This window comes from Catharus ustulatus, chromosome 9 (assembly GCF_009819885.2).
Source record: "Catharus ustulatus isolate bCatUst1 chromosome 9, bCatUst1.pri.v2, whole genome shotgun sequence".
NCBI lineage: Eukaryota > Metazoa > Chordata > Aves > Passeriformes > Turdidae > Catharus > Catharus ustulatus.
The window spans coordinates 31,062,730-31,072,631 of record NC_046229.1 but is presented as its reverse complement, the minus strand read 5'-3'; the positions used below and the strand labels follow the sequence as shown (position 1 = coordinate 31,072,631).

At 53.8% G+C, this 9,902-nt stretch overlaps 1 protein-coding gene across 3 annotated transcripts; it reads right to left on the bottom strand.

Annotated features, from left to right (window-relative positions):
- Positions 1–67: 67 nt before the first annotated feature.
- Positions 68–7,521, bottom strand: RNASEL (ribonuclease L). 3 transcript variants are annotated; one of them, XM_033067264.2, is made up of 7 exons: positions 6,723–7,521; positions 3,850–5,390; positions 3,432–3,520; positions 2,943–3,133; positions 2,736–2,856; positions 2,355–2,464; positions 68–1,970 (listed from the first exon to the last, which is right to left on the bottom strand). In XM_033067264.2, exons 2-7 carry the CDS (start codon positions 5,231–5,233, stop codon positions 1,835–1,837), a joined length of 2,031 nt encoding a protein of 676 aa, XP_032923155.1. In that variant the 5' UTR covers positions 5,234–5,390; positions 6,723–7,521; the 3' UTR covers positions 68–1,834. The 3 variants fall into 3 exon arrangements, with proteins under 3 accessions (XP_032923155.1, XP_032923157.1, XP_032923156.1); XM_033067266.2 differs by having other exon boundaries at positions 2,736–2,853; XM_033067265.2 differs by lacking the exon at positions 6,723–7,521 and having other exon boundaries at positions 3,850–6,092.
- Between the last annotated feature and the right edge of the window lie 2,381 nt (positions 7,522–9,902).

Genomic DNA, 9,902 nt, shown 5'->3' with positions numbered 1-9,902 from the left:
TTTGCACTCAGCAGTAAGACCTAAAAATAAAGCACCTCCCAGCATCCTGCAGCTTACCTGGTGACAGCACAGCAGCTCCCAGCTCCCAGCCGTGGCAGGGACGTGCTGTGACGCATGTTTCCTGCTGGAACACCGCACAAACCTCCTTCCTCACATGGATCTGTAAAATGTACCTCAGCTCCTCACCTTCCCACACAAATTAATTGCTGGGGGCAGCAGGGCTGAGAGAGCCTGTTGGGTTCACTTACTCAGCTGGCTGCTGAGATGGTGCCTGTTTTGCCAAAGTCTTTCTGATTTTCCTGCAGAAATCAGCTCATGCCTGGCTGGGGCTTCAGCATGCCTTTTTTGGTGAGGTTCTGGGTTTTTGTTGGTTTTTTGAGCCAATGTGTCTTTACAAAGCACTAACCAAATCCTAGCAAGGGCCTTAATTTTCTCCAGGTGAAACTGAGTCAAAGTGACTTTGTCAAGTCGCCAGGCAGCTGCAGAAATCACAAACATTCTTTGGGCCTTGTGAAGAAAAGACCATAACCTTCATCAGTTTGTCAGAGGCAAGCTCTCAGCTTTGTCACTTTGAGCTATTTTTAACCACTTTTTAACCCCAGATCCTTGAAGAATGCATCTTGGGAATAACACCAGGTACATTTTGAGGCAGATGACAACATGTTTCATATTTATCAGTTATGGTTACCAGCACTTTGCCTCTGGAGAATCAAAAATACCCAACCCAAGGATATTTATTTAACTGAAGGGCTTGAGAAGCTGATTCCATTCCTACAACATGAAATGTGACCAACTCTCAGAACTGCTCTTATGCTGGAAGTTGATTTTACCCCAAATCTTGCTGTGTTTTTTGAGCCCAGAGCCCAGCTGGACCCAGGCCCTCAGGGATGTGCCTGAAGCTCAGCACAGCAAAGCCCCAGCTAAGAGCAGCCCTTCAGTGCTTCTGTGAGCTGCTCTGTGGGTTTGTTTTTCAGGACAGAGCACAGGAGCCATCCATGGAAATTCTTCCCAGCCCCAGAGAGATAAGTCACAGCCTCCCTGGGTTTAATCACTGCTCTGTTCCAGGCACACCTTTTGAGTCCCAGTCCTTCACTGAAACAGCAGAGTGATGGAAGAAGTGGCAAAGGTCACAGAAAGCTGGAAATGTGGATTTTACAGGAGGCTGGAGGAGCCCAGCCCATGGCCTCACTTCTCTTTGTGCAAGAGCAGAAATTCTGCCATGGCACAGGGCACCCACAGCCCCCTGCTCCCCCACTGCATCTCTGGGTGCCCTCCTGCCTTCTGGGCATGAGAAAGCCGCAGTGAGCAAGAAAAAAAACAAAAAGAGCAGGGAGGAAAGGTAAAAAACCCCGTAATGTTGGTGTAAGAAGAGTCAATGTTCTCCTGGTTGCATTTTCTCATCAACAGCTGCGTAGCCAAACTTCCATAATGTATTTTAAAAGTTCCCAGGACCCTCAGAAGGCTCTTTGCTTCGAGGCAGGACACTGATGCAGGTGGTGGTTTGACAGTGCTGCAGAACCGAAACAAAACCAAAACCAAAAAACCAAAAAACAACAACAAAACAAAAAAACCAACCACACAAACCCCCAAACTTTTCACAGCTGAAAACATTTCCATAAGCAACATATAATCACAGTGCAAATCACAGCATCCAAGGCTCCTGGTTGTTACACCAAACTCTTTGGAATCTTTCCTAATTTAAGTCCTCCATACTCTGTCCCTGTGTGCGTTTTATCCCGTCTTTACTAACATCTTCAGCTCTTTTGCAGGCAAATAAATAAGAAATAAAAGGAGTGATGGTGGGATCAGACATGGGACAGGAGGCAGTGACATCCTACACAGAAGGGTCCTGGAAGTTTGCAAAGTGGCTGCAGGTTGGGTTCTGGCGTAAAGTGTTGTACACGTAGATGGTAAGCTTTGGAAAAGTCTCCAGGAAATACTCGCCATAGTCTCCTATTTTTTTGGTGATCCTGAAAGAGAACAAAACCAAGCAGGATTTTTAAATCTTGTCCAAGGGGTCATTATTCCAGGATGCCCTTGCAGAGTAAAAGCCATTCCAGCAGCTTTCTGATAACATGGGGAGGTTTCCTGGAAACCCCAGAGCTGCAACTTTTCTACTCCTCAATCCCTTTTCTTTTTTTTTTCTCTTTTTTTGGTTATTCCTCCAGAACCACCATCTGCCTTTCATCTTGGACAGCTCTCTCAGGCACATGGTGGGGATTCTCAGGCTTGTCTTGGGCTAAGACAGGACTTGGTGATCCTCGTGGGTCCTCTCCAGCTCAGGAGATATTCTGATTCTACACACCCATAGGTGCAGGATATTCTCTGTCAGGGACAAGGGTGAGAGCACATACCCTTCCTGTTTGTGTTCATCCATGTTTCTCATGAGCCTCAGGAGTTCACTGACATCATCGGTGTATTTTTTACGTCTCTTTTCCATGACACGTAAAATATATTTGTCAACCTGAAAGAAAGCACACAGATTATTCCCTGCCTTTCACACCCCACAAAAACCAATAGACTTTGAAGGTTTGCCAGCCAATTCAGGAATGATCAGCTCATTTTATCAGCCCAGTTAGCAGAGCTCATCCTCTGACTGCGTGCCTTGGTCTGCATTTTGTGTGGGACTACTTTTTCTAGTTCCATTTTTGAACAGAGCCTGTGAAACACTAGGGAAATCTCAGCTCAAACCTGATTGACACCAATTGACACCAATCCAGATTGAAGAGGATTACCAATTTGGTCCACTCTGGATAAGGAGAAGTTTCCTTAGTGACATTAGGATCTTGAAAAATACTTTCTCGGTTTCGGTCGTCTTTGATGTTATTCCATACAGTCTTCAGGAAGTTGAACCTGCTGTGGGATGAGCACTTCATTAGCTGCATGGGACATCACTGTTCCCAGCACCAAAATTCCACCTCCTTTGTACTCCCAGGACTTACCTCTGATTGCTCCAGAAATAGGGATGTTTGCTCAACCCTTCCAAGCCTCGTTCATCATGGGAGGACAGGCTTTGTACAAGGTCCAGAGCTTCTGAGTAATCTGCGGAACTGGGAGCCAAATCCTCGATTCCAACTTGCTGCAGGGGTTTTCTACCCCCTGTTAAAACATAGAGCACGAGCCTGCCCAGGGCCTGCAAAGAGACATCACTACTCCCATGCCAGCTTCCAACCCAGTGGAAGAGGACAGATCCTCAAACCCTGCAGGTGTCCAGAGGTGCAAAATACACACCCAACACAAACCCTGAAACTCTGTGCACAAGGACAGAGGAGATGGGCATCCAAATCTTGTGCAACATCTGTCACTACACTGATTTTTCTCCCACAAATCAAGGCATTTTCTAATTGGGGATGCAAAAGGCCTTTCCCTAGGACCCACAGCTACAGAGCAGCCAAAATTTTAAACCATAGGTTGGTTTGCAGGGTACTTGCCTCTAAATCTGAATTTACAAGTTCTTCTTGGCCTTCAATCGACCTTCTTTTATTACCAAAGTCCGCCAAGTAAATTTTGCCACTTAAATCTGAGGAAATAAGAGAAATTGTTAACAAATACAGGTGGCAAACCTTCATGCAGTCCATCACTGACTTCTGGATGGCCCCTTCTTTAAAAAACAGTTCTCTGAAGGCAGCTGTGATGGGTTCACCTGCCTGCAGAGCCCTGGAGAGGGGGCACACCTGATGAGATGTGCAAGGCTGTTCTCTCTGTGAACGTATCTGCACTTATTTAAAGAGAAGATCTAAAGCCACTCCAGCACAAAGACATCTCTACTTTTACAGACAGCTGTGCAGCACCTTCTCCTCTAAACTCCATGGAAAGCAAAATGAAAACGTAAAGAAAGCAAAACATAACCTATTACAAAGTTTCCAGGCTGTAGATCCTGGTGAGCAAATCCAAGGGAGTGCAGCTCTCTCAGTGCCTGGAAGATCATCTTCAGAGCAGCTTTGTAATCCTTTAGGCCTTCAGGGTCCTGCAGGTGTTCCTGGAGGTTTTTCTCCCAGAGTGGGAAGCACAAGTACATGCAGCCTTTTGCCTTCTCAGACTGGAAGAGCTTCAGCAGATGCTCGCAGTGAGAACATTTTTCAAAGAACTCTTTCTCTTTGTCACCCTCTGCACTGCGGGTTATTCTCACTGCCACCTCTGTCCCTCCGTGGAGCCCGAGGTAGATGCTGTCCTGAATTTTCTGCTGGATGTATGGAAATGTCTTCAGTTTGCCGATCATGGGGCGATACATTTGATCAAGTTTTTTCAGCTGTGCTCTCCAGCGTTTGCTGTTTGGCTTCCAGTCTCTGGGGGTTTCTGGCACAAACCTGGCATTGTACTCACGGAGAAGGTCTTCCATGCTAAGAGAACGCTTCCTCATTGCAATTGCAATCAGGTTCCCAAGGTCAGTCCTGGCTCCCTTTTCACACAACAACTTTGCTATTTTGCAATCATTTTTCTCCACGGCCACCATCAGGGCTGTGTTGCCCTCCTCATCTGCATCATCAATGTCTATCTCATCCTTCTCCAGCAAAGCTGCCACCAGCTCCAGGCTCTTCATTTCAACAGCCAGGATGAGGGCAGTTTTCCCACATTCATCTTTGCTCTTCACATCCACACCCTGCTCCAGCAGGAAGTGAGCTATGGCCACGGCTGACTCGTACCTTTCTGTGCTCGAGCCCTTCTTTAGGGCGTGAACCAAGGCGTTCCTGTCTCTGTTGTCACGGATGTTCACATCAGCCCCCATCTCCTGCACCAGGATTTTCACAGCTGAGAAGTGGTGCTCCCTGCAAGCGTCCATCAGCGCCGTGGCACCTCCTTTGTGCAGCTTGGCTTTCTCCTCACTGGTCTTCCTCCTCAAATTCACCTCTGCTCCTCTGCTGTACAGGAACCTCAAGGCTTCCTCTCTCCCGTACCACGCGGCCTCCATGAAAGCTGTGAAGCCATTGATGTCCTGCTCGTTAATGTCTGACCCACGCTCCAGCAGCAGCTCCAGGATCTCCACGTTCCCTGCACTCCCTGCCTCAGTAAAGGCAGTGCCACCATTGTCCTTCCTGGCATGCAGAGAAGCTCCTCTGTCCAGCAGAAGCCGGACCAGGTCCTTGTCATACCTCGCTGCAGTGTGCAGGGGTGTCCAGCCACTCTCTGCCTTGGAATTCACATCTGCCCCTTGCTCCAGCAGCTCCAGCACAGCTTCTTTATCCCTGTTCCTCACAGCAGCATTTAACCTGGAGTTCAGGGTGTTAAGCTCCATGGTGGTCACAGGGAGGGCTCTGGCTTCACCACCAGAGCCCAGGGATGCACAGGAGGGTGGGAGAGGGGCAGTGCTCAGTGCCTTCGCTGGGGGGGATGCTCCAGGCGTGGCTGATGAAACACGTTAGGTGCAATTTTAGGGGCTCCGTGCTCTTCACCTGAATAACGAACAGAAAGCAGCGTTTCGTTAGCCTGTGAAACCTCACCACTTACACTCCCTGTCCTGTGTGAGGGGCAACTGAGGACAGCAGTGCCAGTGCCAGTGCCAGCCAGGAGAGCCAAGCCTGGAGAGAAGCACAGCTTTAGCACTCATGGACTCCTTGTTCCTTGACTGGCCCCCGCCCCTCACAGCCCAGGGAGGTGTCCCTGCTCATTCTGCTGTGAATGTCCTCTCAAACTTGTCACAGGTTGCCTGATAAGCCGTTCCCCAGCCACGATGTCAGGTGGAGATGGGCACTGCCCTTCAGCTTGGGCTGGCAACCACACACAGTCCTGGCTGGCCCTGATCCAACACCTGGAGTGAGACAGAAAGCCAGCCTGAATCCCTCTGCTTCTGCAGGCCAGGAGGAGACCCCACCTGACAGGAAACCTCTCCCTAAGCTTTTCACCACGTTAGGAGATTGATCATGTAGGACTTAATTTACCCTTATCTATCTGGTACCTAGAAAAAGTGGGGCTCCAGTACTCATTTTCAGGTGATCAGCACTTTCAGGAGTTACTGCCTGACAAGCTGAACTGGAAGTAAGTTACCTAAACAAATCGGGAAAGGGATAGAGAAGTCTTAAGGTACAAAAGCAAAGCATAAAATTACATTAATTTACCCTCAGGAAAGCCAAAGATTGGGGGGTTTGGATGGTTTATTTCCCTACCCAGCAGGAAATAAACACAGTATTTCATTGATTTAGATGCATTTCATTCCTTTGTATTAATTTCGATACCTTTTGCCACTCAGAAGAAAAAAAAAAAAAAAGTTACTTTCCTGGTCAGAAAAGCAGCACAGAATCCCCTGGGCACAGTGGGGCTCAAGTTCCTCACCCCTGTCAGGACGGCAGAACCCTGGGAGGGGGAAGAGAGGGGCTGAGCACCTTCCTCTTCCTCCTCTGAGCAGCAGAGCCAAGAGATCGGCACTCCAGGAAGTGTTTCAATATTTCTATCCCCGCCCCACTGACTTTTGACCATGTCTGCACATCCCCATGCGCCACCCAGCCCTGCCTGCTGCCACCCACAGTGACACAGCTCCCAAATACGTGCTGGACTCTGCCAGGAAGGAAGGTTTTATCCGCTTGCAGGAGGATGCTGGGGTTCTGGGGGAGGTGTTTTGGCCCTTTTTTTGCAGCAGGCAGCAGACGAGTCATGAGCAAAATACCCGCAGAGCCTGTTCAGAAGCATCTGCTCAGCAATGGGTCAGCAGCTGAAGTTGTGGAGGCATTGAATGCATCAGGGCTGTGGACTGGGGGACATTTGGGGTTTCATTTCAAGCTTTTCCTCACCTTTTGGTAAATCCATCCATGTGAGGTGACTAAATGCTGCTGAATTGCACCCAGGAATCGCTGAGCTGCAGATCTGTGGGCTCCTCACTGCTTGGGCAGGCAGGTCCCTGGCATCACCCTGGCTCCCTGCTCCTGGTGAAAACACCAGCCTGCTCCTCCAGGCCTTCCTTATCCGCCTAGAAAGCCTGGGCAGCAAATACACCAAGGAGCCCAGGCTGGGAAGTCCCACCCAGTTTCCTTCGCTGCCCTGTGACGTGAGATGAGCTCAGCAGAGCCCGTGCAGCTCCCCCAGCCACCCCCGCTGGACTGTGCCAGCAGCAGGATTCAGCTCACAGGCTGGAATTGTGTCACTCCGATCGTCCCTGACTTTCCATGGTGCACGTGCACAAACTGGGAATCTGCACATGGACACAGAGAGCACGGAACAGCCCTTGAAGGGCTGGGTGGATGCAGCCCTGCACGTGTTTTCCATGGACATCCCAATCCTTAGGGATGCTGGCTCACATCTCCACTCCAGCTTGCACTAAACTCTGCCTCTGCAACAGTCACATCCCTGCACCTCACTGTGCTGTTGGGCATCCTGCTTCTCACAGCATCCACAGGGGCTGGGAACATCCCACGGTCTCTGCATGGAATTTGTGCTGCCACAGGAGACCCTGACACAGCCCCAAAGGGACAGAGAGTGTGAAAACTCAGGGGAGCAATCTCCAATCTGTCTCACAGTTGTCAGGATCTCATTTTAACTCACAGGAGGAATCTCTCCTGGTCTGACCAGGACTGTGTGCTGCAGCTGCTGGTGTTCAAGTACAGTAATTTCACGACTATAAGGCGCACCCTTTTGACTAAAATCTCCCCCCAAAACCGGAAGTGCGCCTTATAGTCCGGTGCGCCTTATCTGATCTACAAAGTTGCAACATTTGCCACCCCGGAAGTGAGAGCCCGTCGGCATCGGGGCCTCCCCCGTGAGGGGCGGGTCCGCCGGCTTCGGGGCCGCCCCCGCGTGGGGCGGACCCGCCGGCTTCGGGGCCTCCCCGCCGGCATCGGGGCCGCCCCCGCGCGGGGCGGACCCGCCGGCATCGGGGCCTCCCCGCCGGCTTCGGGGCCGCCCCCGCGCGGGGCGGACCCGCCGGTATCGGGGCCGCCCCCGCCGGCATCGGGGCCGCCCCCGCGCGGGGCGGACCCGCCGGTATCGGGGCCTCCCCGCCGGCTTCGGGGCCGCCCCCGCGCGGGGCGGACCCGCCGGTATCGGGGCCGCCCCCGCCGGCATCGGGGCCGCCCCCGCGCGGGGCGGACCCGCCGGTATCGGGGCCGCCCCCGCCGGCATCGGGGCCGCCCCCGCGCGGGGCCGGCCCGCCGACATTGGGACGGCTCCCTTGCGGGGGGCGAAAGCCGCAGGGATCGGATCGGCTGCTGCGCGGGGGGGGCGAAAGCCGCAGGGATCGGATCGGCTGCTGCGCGGGGGGGGCGAAAGCCGCAGGGATCGGATCGGCTGCTGCGCGGGGGGGGCGAAAGCCGCAGGGATCGGATCGGCTGCTGCGCGGGGGGGGGCGAAAGCCGCAGGGATCGGATCGGCTGCTGCGCGGGGGGGGGCGAAAGCCGCAGGGATCGGATCGGCTGCTGCGCGGGCGGGGCGAAAGCCCCCGGAATCACGGCGGCCGCCGCGCGGGGGGGGGGCGAAAGCCCCCGGAATCACGGCGGCCGCTGCGCGGGCGGGGCGAAAGCCCCCGGAAACACGGCGGCCGCCGCGCGGGGGGGGGCGAAAGCCCCCGGAATCACGGCGGCCGCTGCGCGGGCGGGGCGAAAGCCCCCGGAAACACGGCGGCCGCCGCGCGGGGGGGGAGAAAGCCCCCGGAATCACGGCGGTCGCCGCGCGGGCGGGGCGAAAGCCCCCGGAATCACGGCGGTCGCCGCGCGGGCGGGGCGAAAGCCCCCGGAATCACGGCGGCCGCTGCGCGGGGGGGGCGAAAGCCCCCGGAAACACGGCGGCCGCCGCGCGGGGGGGGAGAAAGCCCCCGGAATCACGGCGGGCGCCGCGCGGGGGGGGCGAAAACCCCCAGAAGCACGGCGGCCGCCATGCGGAGAGGGGGAAAACCGCCAGAATCGGAGTGGCTGCCACGCGGGGAGGGGGCAAGCAGCTGGAATCGGGGCAGCGGCGGCACGGGGCAAGCCTGCCGGCATTAGGTCACCCGGAGCGCCAGGGAACTCCCAGAACAGCGAGGCCCTGGGGATGCTGCACGGAGCGGCGGTGGGCATAGCCCGGCCCTGCCGGGTACAGGCAGGCCCGGGAGCCAATGGCTGCCGGATTGAGGCGGGGCCTCGGCCAGCAAGCGTGCGGGAGGAGCTGGGGGCGGAGCCTCGCTGCAAAAAAAAACCCGGTGCGCCTTATAGACCGGTGCGCCTTATCTGATCTACAAAGTTGCAAAATGTGCCGGCTCCCGGGGGGTGCGCCTTATAGTCCGGTGCGCCTTATGGTCGTGAAATTACTGTACTCGTTTGCAGGCTGCAAAACAGATAAACAACCAGAGCAAGGGCGCGGCTCAGCTTCAAAGCCAGTAAAGACATCCAAATAAAAGCCAAAAGACGTTAAAAAAAAGCCAAGATAATAACATCACATCGCCCACCCACCCAAGTACAAGAGCCTTCTTCAGCTTGCTGCTTTATTAAAGTCATTTATTATCTTATGGGGGGAAGATGAAAATCCCTAGGATGATAGGAAACCCTACAGGGGTGGGAATGAGGTGTTTGCCACCAGCAGGGCTGTGGCAGGAGAGTCCTGTGCCTGCATCCCAGCAAAAAAGGGTTTGCTGGTGGTGCTTTCCTGATCCAAATTGTTTTTCACAGAGCCATAAGTTTAAACTCTGAGTGCCTGCAATAGTTTCCAGGGAATGAAAGGGTCTCAAAGGTTTTCTGCAGTGTGGGAGTAACAGAGCTCCTCTCCAGCAGCATTCTGTAGCCTCTGGGCTATGGAGTTCCTGCTGGATTTGTACATCTGCAGAGTCATCATTTGCCCCCCACACACCCAGGGACTCAGGAGATGAGCTGCTGAGACACAGACAGCAGGGAAATCAAGGACACAGCTAAGAAAAATCTGCATTTTCCTTGTTTCTGTTGGAGTTACACCCATTTTTGCATCCCCTCTCCTGAGATGACATCTCCCGAGAATCCTTGTCCTCCCAGCAG

What these genes read in the sequence shown, in the direction of transcription:
- RNASEL (XM_033067264.2), bottom strand. Translation starts at nt 5,233, where the DNA reads ATGGAGCTTAACACCCTGAACTCCAGGTTAAATGCTGCTGTGAGGAAC. An exon ending in TATTTCTGGAGCAATCAGAG is followed by an intron (nt 2,857 to 2,942) that starts GTAAGTCCTGGG and finishes CTCATCCCACAG; the next exon opens with CAGGTTCAACTTCCTGAAGA. An exon ending in GATGAACACAAACAGGAAGG is followed by an intron (nt 1,971 to 2,354) that starts GTATGTGCTCTC and finishes GTTCTCTTTCAG; the next exon opens with GATCACCAAAAAAATAGGAG.